Source organism: Drosophila guanche, unplaced genomic scaffold (assembly GCF_900245975.1).
Source record: "Drosophila guanche unplaced genomic scaffold, DGUA_6, whole genome shotgun sequence".
Taxonomy (NCBI): Eukaryota; Metazoa; Arthropoda; class Insecta; order Diptera; family Drosophilidae; genus Drosophila; species Drosophila guanche.
Genome location: NW_022995745.1, coordinates 3,943,975 through 3,963,037, shown reverse-complemented (window position 1 = coordinate 3,963,037; position 19,063 = coordinate 3,943,975). Strand labels below are relative to the sequence as shown.

The window sequence follows — 19,063 nt, the reverse complement described above, 5'->3', positions numbered from 1 at the left end:
CCATGCTAACGGGTTGCCAAGGGAACTGTTAGGCAAAATATTGAATGTATTCAGCTGCAAAATTGATCGATGGGGGCTTGCTATCCCTGTGAAGAGGCTCAAAAGATTAATTAAATATAAAAATATGCGTACTAATTGTTACTTAAACTATATATTTTCATTGCAGCTGCATCCAAAGATGGTAAACGAGGCAACGCAACCGAGAAATGAATCATTGGGACATTGTCGAAGCTATGAATACTTTTTGCACCGTAAATTTATATTATTACTCTTTGAGCTGCCGCATTGAAGATCGAAAGAGAGAAAGCCTGAAAGCGAGCGGAATATTCATTGAGCTTTCAATCTGTTAAATGTCAATGCAGAAGCTTCCCCAGAACACCAATGGCACGCAGCCAGCAGCCAGCAGCCAGCAGCCGTAGGAGCTTAGAACATTTGATGAACTTTGTTAAGCCTTTGAAACTCAAGTAAAACTCACAATCGTGCTGCTGTCTGCTGCTTTGTGTCTTTGATCCTTTAAGGAAATCTACAGCACTCGCTTCGGGCGAGTCCTTTGTGCGGATGGAAATGCAAATTTGAATTTTAATTCGAAATCGAAATTTGAATTGGCCCTTTTGTGTTATCATTGCGCAGCGTGCCGAGTTATTAAATTTTTGTTTTGCTTTTTTTTTTTCATTCTTATTCCTGTTTTTGGTTTGCCGTCTTCTCTGCTGCCGGGTTATTGTGTTTGACTTGGCCTCCTCACTACTACACTCGTACACCGACACGGCCACTGGCCCCCGGCTGTATTCCCATGCCCAAACCCCATTGGCGGCTCAACTCACCATTTCAATTATCATACGGGGTGCGGGGGCGGTGAATGGGAATGGGGTAGGAGCGTTTTGAATGAAAGCCAGAAAGAATGAAAGAAAAGCCTGCAGCAAAAGCAGAAGCAAAGCGTAGCAGTTACAAGCAAGGAGAATAAACTTCAGGATGCCGAAGCGAAAGGTACACTGCCCTCAGGCTCTTCTCGTTACCAATTGCAGCTATCACATTTGAATAAATCATCAGAATTACACCTATCAAAAGGGGACTATGGCCTTTTGATATCCCTATGCTACTTAGCCAGCAATTGTCTCAATTGCAGTCGCGACCTTGGCCGCCAACCCGTAAGGGTATGCAAAATTGTGAAATGGTCAGGGCAGAGGAGCGTAAACAGCATAAAGGGTTTTGCTCCTTCTGTTCCTTTTGTCTCCATCATTCCCACTTCCAAGGAGTAATTAGTGTGCATTTCCGTTACACTCCTCTGAGTCCCCCCAGCCTTGCCTTGAGTTGCCTTGAGTTGCCTTGCTGCCACGGCATGCGTGTGTGTTTGTGCAACATTTGCGTTTCCACTTCGTTTGCGACAATCAAATGTAACAAGGGAGCGCAGAAAACAAAAAAACAAAAATGGATGAAAGCAAGAAGAAAAGAAATCAAGTTGAAGCGGAACAGGAAGAGGTGCAGCAGCAGCAGCAGCAGCAGCAGCATCTGGAGAGCCGCCTGCCATTTGCCATAGCACTCACCTGGCTCAAGTACTTTCATCACCAAAGTCGTGGCGCTCTACCCTGGAACGTGACATTGAATACATGCAACATTGTCTCCATTCCCAGTCCAGCATGCTAATCTCGCTGTAATTAAGACTGTCACTCATTCAGGCATTGCCACCCATCTCGGGGCAGTCTCTGGGTAGGCTTCCTCCCTCACTTACATCCTGCATCAATGTGGAAGAGGCCATATTGGAAATGCCTTCAATTGCAAGTTGCAGCTTGTGCTGGTCGTGCGTTTGCATCTCGCATGGGTCGAAATCCCAAGTTCCAAGCGCCTAAGTGTAATTTGTATCTTCTTCATCGCAGCACGGCAAGGCCACTCGAATGGCAATGGAATGGAATGGAATGGAAAGCCTTGCTTAACGACCACTCACCATGCTGATGCACATGGAAGATGATGTTTTTACTTAACTCTGCATTAGAATCACTCAACACGAAATAAAATGGGAAAGGCAATTCCGAATGCCACTCGGAAGAACTGAACATGGACATGGCAGGAGATTCATTTCGAAGTATTTACTACTAATAATAATAACATTTATTTAATTCAATGTTATTATTTTATTTTGTAAAATGTCCACAGATTTGTAGCACTTGAAATGCCATAAAGAATCCTTTTAGAATCTAGATTGAAGTCAAATGTTTGCGGGAAAATAGGTGCATTGCCTCGTCAAAATATTTTCATTTCTTTCTTTCTTAATCATTTAATGGCACTTAAAAGAGAATGAGCCACCAAATTGCGCAGCTTTCATCTCGTTAATTATCAACCAATAAATGTCAAGAAAATAAAATACTCATACTCCCGCTCCCGCTCCGTGACATAATTCGGAATTGTTCGATGCGCTTCCGTTGGGTGGGTGTTGGGGGGATTGAGCAAGTGTCTGGTTGCTGCCCATTAAGTTGTTTTATGATTGTCCGCCATAAATAACGGGCAAAACATTGCATTAACACGGTCTATTTATACGTTTCTACGATTAAGTATTCGAGTGCTCCTGTAGGTGGAGACGTAAAGAAATTCGAGATTTATGGGGCCCTATGGGAATGCGTGGGATGTTAGCGTAGTCCGCACCTTTACTTATTGCTTACACATACAGATTGTAAATAAAAACAGAGGGAGATCAAAAAATAAAATAAATAACAAACAAACATTTGTATTTTCATAATGTTTGAGCACTTCGCACTTCGATGGCGAGTTGAGGAAGGAAACCCCGAATTGCTTACGGATAAGTTTTGCTTCCAAGTTGCATTTATCCGTTGGCAGGGAAAGAAACTTCTTCTCAATATCGTGCTCCCACTTCTTGCCTATGGCGGAATATCGCGAGAAGCACGGAAGATGACGTCCTACAAAGTAGGGAGTCTTTTTGTTGGTGGTCAAACACTTGACCGAGAACTTGCTGGTACTCTCCAGGCTATACGTGGGCATTTTGAATATAAAGATGCTTACAATCAGCACGATTATCAGCACGATAATGGCAACAGCGTTTTCGTAGCAGAATTGGTAGCCAACTGCAAACTTCGATCGTTGATTGATTTTGATATTGATTTTGATTGAACTGCGTTGGGCATTAGCTCTGCCCTGGCCTCTTATGTTTGCGGCAATGGCTTGTCGTAGTTGTTGATCAAAGTGATGGCGTTTGGTGGGGTCCAGTAAGACACATTTGGCTCTGGCTATCGCCTGGAAGGCATCAGTGGCGCCGGGGCGTTTGTTTTTGTCGGGATGCACCACGCGGGACAATTGTCTGAAGGCCCGATTTATCTGCCCGTCCGTGGCTGCTTGTGGCACATTCAAAACGGCATAGTAATTGTTGCGGCACGCATTGATACGACGCACACCTTCCACCTGCTCGTCCATTTCGCTTTAATTCAATGAATAAATCACTTTGTTTTCGACTGCCTCGAAAACTGGTTCAATAAACTGCAAATGGCATACGATTGAGGTTTGATTGAAGCTAAAGTCAAGGCATACTGATGGAGAATTTCACGGAAGGAAGCTACGTGCCAAAAGGGAGGCACAACTAAAGCCCATGGACTAATGACAGACAGGCTGCTGGGAATGGGAAAACTGATAAATGGGAGAATATTGATGCATGATTCATGGCTTCATTCAGGGATTTGCCTTATGCTCGCTGCTCCCTAATTTGTATTAATCAAATCATATCTGGCCAAAGATGCTCGAATGCACTTTGGAAAACAAAATTCGCCTCTGCAAATCCATCCAAAATCCAACAAACTGAAAAGATTTTATATATAATAGCAGGGCTCATTGGAAAACTGATATTTCTGTTAATAGTCTAGCAACTGAGAATTTATTTAGATTTCCATGGCAAATGTAGTGCAACTTTTGGCCCCCCGAGACGCTCTCGCCTCGCCCATCTATCAAAGTCTTAAGTGTTGCTGGGGAGAGTGGGAGGGGGGAATGGTTTTGTGGCATGTAGTCGGAGGCGTCGGAGTCGTTAGAGCAGTGTGTGCGCTTTGGGGCTGGCTGCTGTTCGGCGTATTGATGTTCGGCAACTAAAACGTTTTGTTTATGGCTTGTGTCGGCCAACTCTATTGTGCGATGGAGTGGAGTCTGCTCCCGTGACACGCGCCATGGCTGGCAGCGTGACTGAAACTATCGTCGTGACTATATGTAGACACTTTTTGCATATCAAAATGATGCCTACTGATTACAGCCAGTCGAACAATTTGTTGCGCAGAAAATATGTACAGATCGCAGCTCAATTTTATTTATAGTTCAGTTGAAAGCTAAAACTGGGCGCAAGAGTAGGCTCATATGACATGTGTCCTTCTAGGTGTTGCGGTAACAGCTCGATTTTCCCCATGTTACATCGATAAAACTTAGGAAGTCGTTCACTCGCCCATCCCTAGCTGCGTGCATTTATTCCACTGCTTTGTTTTGTCGGCTATTTCTGTTATGCACTCACTTCAAACTACGCTCTTCCATATATGTACATACATACATGGAATGTACATACATATGTATGTATGTAGGCAAGCGTACTTCATACAAGAGTAAAAATGGTTTGTTGATATTTTAGAGTCTGTCTACAAGGAATGCACAGCTGTGTGCTTCCATTTCACTTTATTGCTATTGCCAGCCAGCGGCTTGTTGCAATTTTGGAATCTTCATTGGCACTTGAGCGGAATGTAAAGCTACATACACTTTTACATACATCGGTGCATACATCGTGTATACCTAAAGTTAAACTTTATGTTCCCCTTTGAGTTCAATGAAAAGTTACTTTGACTCGCCATTAACCCAAAGTTCCAAAGCAGCTGCAATTCAGCACTGAAATTGTACATATCGGCCTATCGTTCAAATCTGCCAAATATGTTTATATATATTGAACTTAGTGCCATGGAGCAAATGTGGCACTGACATACAGTTTCGAAACGTACTGCACAGATGTAAAATACATGCAAAGTAGAGACGCATTCTTATATAGTTTTTCCTGAACAGTCGTAAACCGAACATGCGGAATTCTCTCCCCCTGCAACTAAACGAGAAAAGAGAATGCAACTACATTAAAAAAACAGAAGGGGAGCATTAGATGTTTGAGAATTATTGCTACATGCATCCATATGTATTATGTATGTAAATATGTATTTATGTATGTACATTTTAGGAATTCCATTGAAAAACTATTGGACTCTTGGGAGATTTACAATATTGTTAAGGCAGAGCAAAGCAATTATTTTCGAGCCAACAATTTCATGAAATTTTCCAGATTGAAATCAGCAAAATTAATATAAAGCTTTAATGTAAAGCTTTGACCACTGCAACTATTTCGTATAGCTCCGACTTATATTTGGTAGACGAAATATTTGTAATTTGTGTATGTTTCGGGGGGTCTTACACTCGTAATATTCGGTTTCTTTGCGTAATTTTCTGTGCAATTTGGGTGCGCTCTGGTTGCGTGTTATGTGTGTGTGTGGGTGTATTTATTTCGACAACTCTATAATTTCCGTTCGATTGAATATTTTGTTGCAATTAGCAACGCTGACAGCTGTTGCATGGAGCTCCCCTGTATTCGGAATATCGAATATCAAATGCGAATGCTGCCAGACTGGTGAATGGGACAATGCGAAGGACGGGGGTGGTGTTGGGTGATGAGGTGATTGAATGGTTCGACGGAAGAAATACATAAATGCAAGCAATATATGCATGCACATACATATGTACATAAATAATATGTAAAATATGAGAAAACGGAACCGACCCAACTTCCATGCAAATAGTCGGAAGTCACCCACGCAGGGGCTTTGGGTAGAGAGTTCGATGCACAGGGACTGTGCACATATGCACGAACAGTTGTGCATTACATTTACATACACACAATAAAAACAACAAAATGTAAGCAAGTGCAGCTTGGACCTGTCCGGGAGACCCCTGCATGGCGATCTTCCCCTAGTAGGAACTCTAACGCAAGGTAATTTTGGGGATCAGCATTAAAACAACAACACACGAATACTGCTATCTCTTTCTAGCGCTTGTCTTCCTGCGAGCCGAGAGAGCGGGGACAACCTTGCTCTAACGGAAGATCTCTCTTGCTCAAATTTGCGTTACACTTCCTCTCTCTGCACTGCAGCGCTCCGTTCGGGTTCCAGCATGCATGGAACCACATGCAAAAACCAAAGACAGCAGCAACGTGGTTACCCCTTACCCCTCTGCCCCCCTGCCATCATGCCAAGTTGTGCAGCAGCTGCTAAGCTTTGCCTAGACAATTATGTATGTTTTTTTTTCTTTTTACAGTTTTTTCATGGCTGGCCAGCTCCTCAGAGTTGAAGCAACTGCTGCTAAAGTTTGGATTGACTGGCCAAGGGAATTTTTGTTCCTGATGTACATACAGCGTACATACAGCGTACATACATATTTATGTATAAATGTATGTCTGTGCCTCTGTAAATGTTTGCCTTAGCTGAATGCATCTGCTGGCTGGACAAACGCGTGAGACAGGGAGAGACAGAGTTTGAGGACAAGGACAATGCCTTTGTGGCACAAATGAAGCAGCAGGCGGAAGGGGCTGTGGGCTTGGGGTGGATCCATGGCAAATGCGGGCTCCCTCGACGCAGAAAAGTGTGCAACGAAAGACGAGCTGCAAATACAATCGAGAGAAATGAATTAATGCCGGCAAAGACAGGCCACCGTCCTGGGCTGGGGTTTGTAGTTTTCTGGGCTAAGGGTGGATCGGTCGTTCGTTCACATTCGTGCCTCAGCGAGTTTCCGTCGGATTTGCATGGTGAAAAGTGAAAATTGCCGCCCATCGATAAGCGGCTTAGGCGTCTGGCTGTCCGTCCGTCCGTCCGTCCGTGTGTGTGTGTGTGTGTCTGTCCTGTTTGATAATGAGTATCCGTATCCCTATTGTGCCACTATCCGTAGCTCAGCCCACTTATTTTTTCTATGCGTATAAGCCATGGAAACCACATCCCCTCCCTGCATTCTGCTCTACCATGGCACGCGCGTTTTTCAAGTCAACAACTTTTTGACAGCAGCCCTTACATGCCATGGACCAGGCTCCATACCGCCATACCGCAACGTTCGCCGCAAAGTATTCGAAATTAGCACGCAGCCCTGGTAAGCCGCACACACAGACACACACACACACAAACGCCCGCACACAGATACCCATTCACCTCCCATATAGAAAGTTATTTGGAGGAGGCGGACAAAACCATAAAAGTGAAATGGATGTCAGAGCAGCAGCGTCACAGAGGAGCTACCGGGCAACGACGCGTCAGATACCCTGCCACATTGGGCCCTGCCTGAATGGGCAACCGAATTGCTTCTGTGTTCGCTCAGCGTCTCAGCTTACTCATCATTCATTTGTGAAGTTTCGAAATCCGAACATTCGTTTGTTTTTTTTTTGGTTGCTCACTCTGCGGTGGGATATAATGGAACTCCTCTGCCAGAGTACGACAAAAGAGGTGGAGGAATTGAAAGAGATTCGGGTTGGGGTAGGGTGGGGCGACCAGATTATGACACGTTCCTGGTGCATATATTAATGGCGGTCCCAACTCCTGTCGCTGTCGCTGTCGCTGTCATATCAACGTGGCTGCTCCGGACCTAAACCTCAAGGCATCTTGCGGGTTTGTGAGATTTTCTGCGGTCTCCGGGTAGAGAATATTCGTGACAAATGTTCACGTGAGAGAGAAAGAGAGAGAGAGAGGGTGCTGTTGGTATGGGGTTTCAGCAAGGCTCTGGCATTGTGCTGGTCAGCAATCCATTATCTGCTTAGAAGCATCAACTGTGGATTCTCTCTCTGACCGCTAAGCACTCCAACAGCCGCAAGAGTAGACCCATCGATGGCTGTACATTAATAAACTTAAACTTAAGGTCCTGCCGTACCCTCAACCTGCCATTAAGCTCATTTTATTGGCCCAGCGAGATGTGTGCAAACTGGATTCAATTAACTCTTTCATCGATGAGAGTTTCGGCCCCAAATGCTGTTAATTATTTGTATTGATTTCTGCAAAATATCGAGAGCAAATCTACGCAAAATCTTTTTCAAGACGTTGCCATGGCGGCATTTACGGCAAACAGAATGAAATGCTTCCAACTTCTGACGCTGACGCTGACGCTGAAAGCAATGTGCGGCTGAAGGGATCTCTGTCGTCGTATTGCCATACAAAGTCATTTCTTTCTCCTCCAACCGTTCAGCGATTGCTTCATAAACTGTCTCCAGCACCCCCTCCATGCACAAAGCCCCGGCTTGAACTATGGCCACCGCCTCCCTAAAAGGCCACCTGCTGGGGCTTGGTGGCTCTTTGCTTGTTTGTTAAATTGAACAACTTATTTTATTTTTTCTTCTCGCCATTTGGATGCTTGTTGGCCGGGCATCAGGCTGGCAGCAAGCTTTCAATGCACAGCGGTGGAGCGACAAAGCTGTTGCAAGGATATCCTGCTGCTCCATGAAAGGACACAACACAAGCACAGGTAGAGGCCAAGCTGCAGCTTCAGCTTCAGCTGGCCACGCTGAATTGTCAGCTGGTAGTAGGATAGTTTAGCATTTGTTTGCGTTTGCTTTTCTTGCAAATGTATTCTCTATCTACCCCTGCTGCGGGTTGTGTTGAAACTCAAATCACGGCGAATAAATTCAAAGAATATCTTTCTCTCGCTTTGGGTGAATCCTTTTGTTGTTGTTGTTGTTGTTAATAATTAATGCGAGTTCCTTGGCATCATGCCCATGCGATTTATGCCGAATTACTGATTACTTGACACATTTTTCTTCTATAATTATTCGCACTCAAAGCCAACAAATTGTTGGCCCATCTCTGACCCAGTTGTGGGGTACTTCTGGAATCGCTTGGGCGCTGCCCGCTGTGTCCTGATTAGGCCCGCACAGAGGGCTAATTACCAGCTGGATGGCGGTCATTAGAATCGACTTGGATTGGGGGGCGTGCGCCATGAGGCGTGGCTTCGACAACAATTAGAGTGGTGCAATGTGCACCATGCAACAGCTGCTGCTGCTGCTGCTGCTGGTCCAAGGGTGCGTGTTGTCACGCCTGAACTCCATGTTGAAACTCCATGGCCATCAAACCGAAGCAAAACACAGAGGAGACCGCACAAAAATGAAAGAGCTCATAAAATAAATCACTCATACGCGATGGGTGCTGGGTGTTGGGCATGTGCCACATTTTAGGCTGCCAGTTGGGATGGGATCCATCTGTGTGCCATTTCCAGCTATGTGTACTTGAAGGAATCCTGTGCTGCGCCATGTGGCAAATTCCAAAATATATTCTGCGTCAATCTTTATGCCCAGCCTTTGGCAGGGCAGAACTTCAAACCCATGGGGAGACTTAGCCGTGGCTCAGCTTTCCACTTAACCTTTTTGCGCTCGGCTAAGGCCATGGCTTCAGTTGGCTTTGGTTTTTTGGCTTGTCTCCCCGCGACCTTGCTCTCCAGCCAAGATTCTGTTTGTCGCTTCCTTCTGGCCTTGGGTTGCTCCTTCGACGACTCCATCCGCCATCCTCCATCCTGCACCCTGTCCACCCTCTCCAATCTCGTCTCCAGCTTGGCTGCTTCCTCTATTTTTTGAGCTTCTGCATGTTCTCGGATTTTCACTTGGCAATTCAATTGCATGAAAAAGTAGACGATTGCCGACGCTGCCGCTCCCCTCCCTCCGTATGCCTTGTTTTTGGTTTTCCTTTCTTTTGGTGTGATATTAATTCTATGGGAAATCCATTTCCAGCATAAACGTGCCCATTGAATCGCATTCTAGCAGCCGTCAAATGCTTGGCGCCAGACTCCTTTTTTTTGTTTCTTCTTCCCTTCTTCCCATCCCTTTTTCAGAAGCTGTGTGCCGACTTCTATGTGGCAGCTTCTTCATTGGCTGCGCTCGCATTGGATTCAATTGGATGCGACTCGTTTCGGACCTTGCCAAAGGATTTACGGCTCCTTCACCAACTCTTCCCAAGCTGGTCATGGCACAGTTGGGAAGGAACAGAGCGGAGCCGCCACGTGGCGATAGCTGTGTGCAATTTGTGTGAATATTTGTTCTATTTATTAATTACACTCTTTGACATTTGGCAACTCTTTGAATGTATATTGAAGTTGACCTGAAGTTGAAGTTTTCCCACAATTTTAATGTTGCTTCGGGAATCGTTAATTTCGTTTCATTGAGCGTTACCTTTGGCATGCTGTAGGTCTGCATTTCTATGCTAAATGTATGCCAAATGATCCACTGTCTGGCCGTTGTTTCCACTAGAGATCTTTGGATTTGGTCAACATTCGACTTTGACTTTCGTCCGTTAACTGTTGACTCTTGACTGATAGTCGATATGCACACGCTTGTGTGCTGGCACCTTCGATGACAGTTGGCTTCGAGCACAAGGGTTTGGGCAATAGCCTGCCACACATCCATCCAGCCATCCATTCATTCACTCTTGCCAACGAGCCGTCATACTGCCACACACACCACCCCCAGCCCCAGCCCCAGCCCCAATCCCAGCCCCAGCCCCAATCCCACCGTGTCGTCGTCATCGTGGGCGCAATTCCCGTTAAACTGTTGAGTGACTTTCAACGATTTTTGGATGCATCGTCAAGTGACGGAAGCTGCCGCCTGCTGGCCCCAAGATAAACTCAAGTCAAGCCATCTGTGTCTGTTGCCGCTTCCACACTCCACCCTTTGCCCTCTGTCTACCCTTTGCCTTTGTGTGGTATGCCAGCAATTCCCCCTACTTCCCCACCTGTGCCTCAGCCTGTGCGGAAATCTCTCGAAAAACTTTGCTTGATGAGAGACTGTTGCTGCTGCTGCTGCTGCTGCTGTAGTTGCTTTTGCAACTGCTGCTCCTTCTGCTGCCACTCCTGCAACTGCTTATGCGGGCTCAGGCATGGAGCTGGAGAGGATAGGATAGGATAGGATAGGATAGGATAGGATAGGTGGATAGGTGCTTCAGTCCCGTCCAGAGTCGTGCAAAAGTTAAGCAAATCGCATATTTTATTCATGTGTTCATTAGGCAGCTACAATGTGCGACCGAAAATGTTTAGAGGAAGCGACAGACAGCAGGCGGCAGAAACAGGTGAAGGAGTTGAGCTGATGGCACACACACACACAGCACACACACACACAGCACACACAAAATGGGTCGAGGAAGCCACTACCAGATACTCGCACTTCAAAGGGGAAAACCAAAAAGGATGCAGGGACATTCAGGCACCTACTGCCAATAGAAGTGGTTAGTGGCGAGCAAAATAATCGTAGTGGGTGCTGGCTGGGGTGCAGGCAGTGGCATGTACTCTGTACTCTGTATGTGCATCAGCATTATATAAGCCAAAAAATGGGAACGCTCTGATAAAGTCACTCCACAACTGGGTTGCTCCGCCCGCCACCTTTCCCCATACGTATCTGTGTGTCCGCATCTCTGCTCTCTCTCTGTGTGTGTCCTTAAAGCATAAGGACATACATTTCTGCTTAAATTATATGACGCGACATGACTCCAACCAACACTCACAGAATGAGTAGCAAAAAAAAACGAGAGAGAGAGAGAGAGAGAGAACCAAAGAAAAGAATGAAGCGAAAATGTCCGCCGCATAAATAAAACTCTTCATTTGAATGCAGAGCCAACTAGAGGCGAAACTGCACGTGCAGCTCCCCACTCGCTGGTTATCCTTTTGAGCGTCCTTTGGTTATCCCACTTCCTGTGGCCGGGGCCAAACATGTCGTGACGTGGTCAAATGCATTTACATGCACGCGCCCAAGCCGAACGGCAAACAAACGCTGGGCCGGCTTTTGGCCTAAAAACCCGTGGCAACACGAGGATGATAGTTATGGCTACGTACCGGTGGAAAACGGACCTGGGACCTGGCACCTGGCACCTGGGACCTGCACCCGGACAAATGGCTGCAAACTGTTGCCAGGTGGAAACGTCTCTAATGCCTTGGCCAAGGTTCGGGCTCAGCAAACGAATGTTGTGGGTATGTTTAGGGCAGCTTAACTTTGGCTTTAATCGGCTAATAGTTTTCCAATTTAATGCGTTCTCTGCATTACAGACAACTCAAGGCAATAAAGGATCGATTTATTTCAGAGCGAACTAATATCAATGGCCTTGAAGTTCAATCGAAAAGTTAAGCCTTTTCCATTGCCAATTGATTTGTTTAATTTGAATTGAATGCCTCAGCTCAGCGCCTCTTGCTGGCTGCCTAAACTGCACATCGGGTAATTAATAGTTTACTTCTTTTTCTTTGCCAATCAGAGACGGCAAATGCAAACTCGCATTACACAGAACTCTCTCGTTGACCATCAGCATCATTGCATTGTCGGGATTATCCATTGACCGTAATTAAATATCAGCTCTCTGGCGAACCTAATACATTTTCCACTTGCTATTTTGAGTTTCATTTCCATTTGCCATTTGCCATTTGTCAATTGTAATTGCAGCAGTTCACATTTCATTATTGTCAAATTTGAAAGTCGTGTTTTTGGTTTGCATTTGGCTTGGTTTTGCCTTGGGATTTACGTGTAAAATCGCTTTAAATATAATTTGCTTTCCGCGATGAATGCTTGAATTTTACCTCAGGTTGAACTCCTGCTTGGGCGGGGGCTATCATTTCATTTTATGAGCATTTCCTTGTCATTTCCTTGGCTTAACATTTTTTTGCATTTGCTTTTGTTGTTTTTTGGGATGTTTTTTTCATAAGTTGCCCCCTGTCACCGCTGTTGCTGNNNTTGCATAAATTAAATGTTGCTTTTATGCACATCAGTGCGCTTTTAAAATTGTACAAATTGATTAAGAACGATTCGCATTAAAAGTGTTCAAATTGGATGAGTGCGTTCTTCGAATGTTTGTTGCCATTGTTGTTGTTGTTGTTGTTGTTGTTATTCTTGTCGCTTGCTGCAGTTGCCGTTGCCGTTGCCGGCTCACATTGCTGATAAATGATGCGAAAATCAATTAAAATAAATTACCATGCTCTGCTATGCCCACAGAGGGCAACAGAGAGAAATTCCAACTTAACCAGCCAATTGCAAGGCAAACAGTGTACGAATCTGCATGGAGGCGGCAGGTTTCCCTCCCCACCCGACCCCACCGAGCATTACAGTCCTATCGTAATTGTGCGTTTTATTAATTTATATATGACGATGCATAGAAATGCATATTCATAAATTCAGAAATAATTTCAAATAATTTATGCCTTTTTCACCACTGTTAGGGTTTTGGATAACAGATCAACAGTAACAGGGTTGTATTGCAAGCAGATGAGGAGAAAAGCGGTAACAGTAAACAGCAAGTAAGCAGTAACAGAGGAGGGGCAGAACAGCAGAGGCACAACAGCAGTAGAAGTAATAACAGCCAACTAACATTAACAGTGCTGAAAGCTAAGAAGGGGAGCAGGCAAGCAGTAACAGCAGCTTAACAGTAGACGAGATGTAACAGCAGAGAAGCAGTAACAGCTAACAGCAGTAACTGCAGATCAATAGCTGACAAACGGTAACAGCTCACAAGCAGTAACAGCAAAACGACACTAACAGCTGTAACTGCAGATCAATAGCTGACAAACGGTAACAGCGCACAAGCAGTAACAGCAGCGAAACACTAACAGCAGAGAAGAAACGAAACTGCAGTCAGTCGAAAACGTAAGTAAGTAATTATTATAAATTAAATAACAACTTACACGTCTGCATATCATTCTTTTATGTTACCCTAAGCTGGCAATGCAAAATCTTTTTACCAACATGAAAAATCAGCATATTACAATTTCCATTTTAATTGTATTATGTACATAATTTGATTTCACTCATTCCGCTGTGTTTCCTCTTCCGCTTCCTTTGTCAAGAGATCGAGAGCGAGGGATGGTAGTGGGCAGGAAGGGGACAGGTAGACAGATGGGGGGAAACAAAATGTTGATGGCTGACAAAGGTGCTTCGCTGCTCGGCCATGGCGATTATTTATGCATATTTTTCGGATTTGCACATGGAGAATGTACAGAAGGGGATGCGAGGTACGTGGGGGGGCAGATAGGCGCGCGTGCCACAGTGACACAGTGTTGCATTTTGTGCAGTGTTGCATGCTTTTAGGCGTTCAACGGTCAACGTTCCACGCTGCTCGTTCGACATGCATACATTAATATTAAAACCAAAATTACCTGCCCACTCGATCTCCCTTCATCATGCTCACCCGCCTCACCCCACTGCCTCTCTTTCCGATATGCCCCACATACAGATGGCCGTATCGCTTACGCCGTGATTTTTAGCCCCTATTTTTGTCGCCGCTTATCCGCTTGCCCAGTGAAATTTAATTATGCAGCACTCGACGAGGAGCAGGGAAGTGGCAGGACCTTTTGTACCGCAGCTCCAATCACCCACACACACACACACACACACACACAAGTGTGTTTTGGATAACATAATGGGTACATACATACATACGTACATACATAAATACATACATATATGTATGCATGCACACGCAGCACATTTGGGAGCAGTTCGAGTTGTTCCTGCTCTTCCTGCGGTTTTCCATTGCCATACGTTTTTTTGTTCAATTTTTGCGGCTTTGCGAATGGCGGAATTGACACGGACACGGACACGGACCCACGCACAGTGGTCGAGGAGAGATTAATTGGGTTGCATTCATCAAGTATAATCGACCATGAATGCAATCAACAAAGAAAATGCCACTTGAATGAGGACAACGTGGTGAACCGATCGTTGGGACAGGCGATTACGAGATATTGGATGGAGTCACTCGAGCACTCGAATATGCTCTGGCCAGGACAGCCTCTCGTTTGCCTTAGTTGTCATTGAATCTGCTCCGATGATCTCTCCCACTTCGTACCTTAGGCTGACCTCTTGTTCTAGCGCCACTTCCACCATCCTTTTGTACACTTGGAACCACTTGGAAATCGGTGCAATTATCATTATCCATGGTGCTAAAATAACGATTCCTTCGGGTGCATTTTTTGTCAACTTTTTGCCACTGTGCTGATTGTTGTGTGGTTTATTTTTTTGCCACCTGCTGTAGTTGTTTCGTGGATATGCATATTTTGCCCATGTTCGACATGTAAAGGGACATGTCGTGTCAGTTTTTTACGCTTTTATGGGCCAATGATCCCACGCTCTTGCCCTCAAGATGCCCAGGTTGGGCTCCATTAGCGGCCATTGGGATTTGAATGGCCAGTGTGTACCTGTGTGTGTGTGTGTGTGTGTGTGTGTCACGCTTTTACTTTCACATTAATTGGCCCAGCAATGGTGACACTGGCAGGTAGAATGAACACAGTGGCGGTGCCCACCCCTGTGAGTTCCAGCTAAAACGCCCTCCAGTGCATTGAACTATTGAGCGGCAAAAAAAGGTCCGAAAATGCCAGAGCAACTGACCTCATGCCTCGTGGCAAATTAGCCAAATTGCAATATACGGAACAGCTGAGTGCCACAGAATAAACTAGGACAAGGAGGCGACTTTCGCTGCTGCAACACCAACACTTTAAGTGCCTGAATAAACGCAGTTCGAAAACCAAAGACAAGAACCATAAATGAATTTCCCTTCATTCATTAAGAGCGTTAATCCATTAAGAGCATTAAGAGATATTTTCCACTTGGCGTGTGCCAAAATCAGAATCAAAACCATTCAGAGTACAGAGAGCCTAATATTTGGTGGAAATTAAGAGGCGGCAGAAATAAGAGATTTATAATATGATAAGACCGCAGTGGAAGTGCCAAGCAAAGGAAACCCTTTGTTGTTGTTGCTGTTGCTGTTGCGAGCATTTATTTCTCTGTCGTGGCTGTGTTGCCCTTACGCGTTGCCCATTTGGCGTTTCTGTTGGACGGAACGTGTGCCCATAAATATTTAAAGGCCAAAAAGTCACGTCTTGAATAATTGTTGAAGTTGTTCGAGTGGGAGGGGAATGGGGATTCCATGGTGTATGGGTGTATGATGTGGCAACCAATGTGTGTGGCATGCGGGTAGGTGTACTCATGCTGTTGCTATTTCAAGAACTTTTTCAACTAAGTGCAGCTGTTACTTTCAGCCCTTGCCATGCCTTGCCGAGCCTCGTCTGGTGGTCTTGCTGGCAGCAGAGTCTTGCGTCAACGGGCCGGGTCGGGCCCAGCCAGGCCCAAGGATTCATTATTATGAACGCAAATTACTCAAACTCCCACAAACACACACGCACAATTAAGTAATATTCATGTTCGTGTGTAAATGTGTGTGTGTGGTGCTGTTAATTTTCATATTAAATCCGTTAAAATGTGCAAATACCCAACAGGCACTCACCGAGCACGGACCCAAGCGCACGTTGCTGTAGGACCAGAGATGAGAGCGTGAGTCCACAGTGCGTTGGCGTGAGCAGCATGAGAGGCCGACAAAGTAGAAGAGAAATTGGTCCAACATCAGAGAGTACGAGTGGGAGTGGGAATTAAGGAAAGAGAGAGAGTGCCAGAGCGAGGTAAATCCAAGAAGCAACGCCAAAGCGTGCCCTGCAAGTTGACAGTAGTGGGTGTAAATACCTTATTTACTTATTTACGTTCAAATAACCCATAAGAAACTTCTAAAGTATTAGCACGTGTAAGTTTTGCTTTGAATGTTTTACACTTTATTTAGCGACTGGTGCAGCAGAGAAATGCATCGAGGGAGAGGGAGAGGGAGAGAGCGCTTGCTCAATTATGCGTCAGAGCGTCAGCGTTGACGTCGCTGCGGTTGTTGCTCTTTGCTGCCGGCTCCCGCGTGATGCATCCCCGCGATCATGCTGTAAAGGCGACACAAAGGGAGAGGCAAAGGAGAGTGAGTAATCCGCAATCGTAATCTCCTTGCACGAAATGGAAATCACACTGCCATCGCTGAGTCGAACCGCACTAAGCAAATCCCCATTCGAAGCGAGGCAAAGTCAAGAAAGGAGCGCGCATGCCACCCGCGAGTGGGGAATTTCAATAAACGAGCATCGTGTAAGTAAAGTTATTAAAGGTTCTTACACAACCCAAACCACCCAATACAATCCACACACACACACACACACACACTACACGAGTAGTTACCCACTTACCTGTGTAGGAACTTATGTACATTATGCATATTACTTTCACCTACTTTCCGCTGCTTTTTCGGCTCTTCAAATATGCGATATTTAATGAGGCAGGCACGGGAGTGAGCGTACGTAGTGTGTAGTGTGTGGTGTGTAGTGTCAGGGGTGGGCAGGCATGGGGGCTGAAACAGGGGCTCCAGCATCAAAGCATATCACATTACAATTGCACACCACATCATCACATCATGTCAATTACCGCAAAAGAGGGTCTTATCTGTTATGTAAATGTATCAGAATTCGTTGCCAGTCTCTAAATGGCTAATATTCTATTTCCAAGTGTGCTAATTGGGACCATTGTTGACGTGTTACTGACTTCCACGTGCCACGATTTTCGACGGGGAACTAATTATGGAAGTTTTTAGTTGAAGGCAAATTGAATTCACGCCATTTTAGAAATGCTATATGGGAATGAGGCATGGCAACAGCCTAGATTCTATCGGTGATGATGAGAGAAAAGTAGCAAAAAGCATAACCAAAGTATCAAAGAACATTCAAAGCAATAACCAAAAAAGTACGCCTGTACATGCTCTTCTGTGCCGCCTAAAGTAGGCTGAATAACACGTAAATGCAACGCAACAATGTCAAATAAATGTGCCTAACAAATAAATCTCAACCTATAAATCTATTTTGTTTCCATGGAAACAGCTACAATATATTAACCCCAATGCCACTCAACGTACGTTGATGCATTTGCCATCGTGCACTCAGCCACTTGCAGATAATTGTCAATTTGGTAACTGAGGCAACCAGCTGCTCGCCGGTTCTCTCCTGTCTGCTCTGACCAGACACGACAACATTTGACAGGAACAGCGTCAGTGGCGCTAACCGTAACCGTAACAGTAACATTGTTGCTGCATCGAAGTTGCCTCTAAAAAAGAGCGACAAACGCGTGGCGAAACAAGCCAAGCAAAATTTTTAATAACCTGCCAACCAGCACGTGGTACGTGGCGGTGGTGCTGCTCCTGCTGCACACACACAGTCTCACCTTAGTCTCGACGGCAGCGACTACTCCCCGCACCACTCATCCCCGCACCGACTGTCCGTAAAGGTGGTCATAAAAAGCGAAGCGTAAGAAACATTTTCACATGCCCACAAATTAGTGGCGCATTTGAGAGCTCCGGCTCCACTGATACTATGTGTGCCATGTGGGCTGCTGCCAGACAGCTAGCTTCACGTCCACCCAAAGGGCCAACAACTAGCTGGAAAAGATTTTAAATGGTTGTGGCTGTGAATGCAAAGTGTTACATTGTCAAATTGAGACTTTCATTTGAGCATCAAATGAACATCTCAGCAAATTCCTTAGATTTGAATAAAGCTAAATATTTGCTCGCACCATGTGCGAGGTGTAATGAGAGAAGAAAGCAATTTGTTCCAAACAACAACAAAGAACAATGCATATTTTCTCTTACCAATTACCAATTTCTAGTTAAGTTTCTGCAAAAACAATAATTCCTTGGCTTGTTGCTTTAACTATTCATTTCTACAAGTTTATAAATAAACAAATAAAGCAATAAAAAACGGTGTCTCTGAGGTAAAACATATTTAGCTCTTTTTTCAATGGTAAAATTTGGCCTAGAGCTTTTTATCCTCTTCCCCAACTTGGGCATTTCTCCCTGCTGCATGACACTTGGCCCTCTACTGACGTTTTCTTTGAATTTATTTGATCTATTAGTTTTAAAGCTTGTCATATACTGTCGATGGTTGCATTTCAGCTTTGCTTTAGTTTTCTTGTAATTGTTACGAAATAATATTCTTTATTATTACAAACTAAGAATTTTTAGATACAAATGTACAAACGGATGTAAGCATTTCTGCTGGCTTGTACATTTGTTCATTTGCTTCTTGTGCCCAATATCAAATATTTCCTAAGGTATTTCATCATATGAATTAGAAGTGGAGTGACATAAATGAATATGTATTTTTATTTCTGAAAAAACAATATGCCATTGTGCATGGAGTCTGCCTCAATGAAAGTTTGGGCTTGCTC

General features: G+C 44.8%; 1 protein-coding gene across 1 annotated transcript; it reads right to left on the bottom strand.

Moving 5' to 3' along the window:
- Positions 1-2,588: 2,588 nt before the first annotated feature.
- LOC117580877 (dnaJ homolog subfamily B member 14-like) lies at positions 2,589-3,417 on the bottom strand. Its single transcript, XM_034267627.1, has 2 exons — positions 2,747-3,417; positions 2,589-2,598 (listed from the first exon to the last, which is right to left on the bottom strand). Exons 1-2 carry the CDS (start codon positions 3,415-3,417, stop codon positions 2,589-2,591), a joined length of 681 nt encoding a protein of 226 aa, XP_034123518.1.
- Between the last annotated feature and the right edge of the window lie 15,646 nt (positions 3,418-19,063).

Excerpts from the sequence above, each read along its gene's own strand:
- LOC117580877 (XM_034267627.1), bottom strand. The coding sequence starts at position 3,417 with ATGGACGAGCAGGTGGAAGGTGTGCGTCGTATCAATGCGTGCCGCAAC.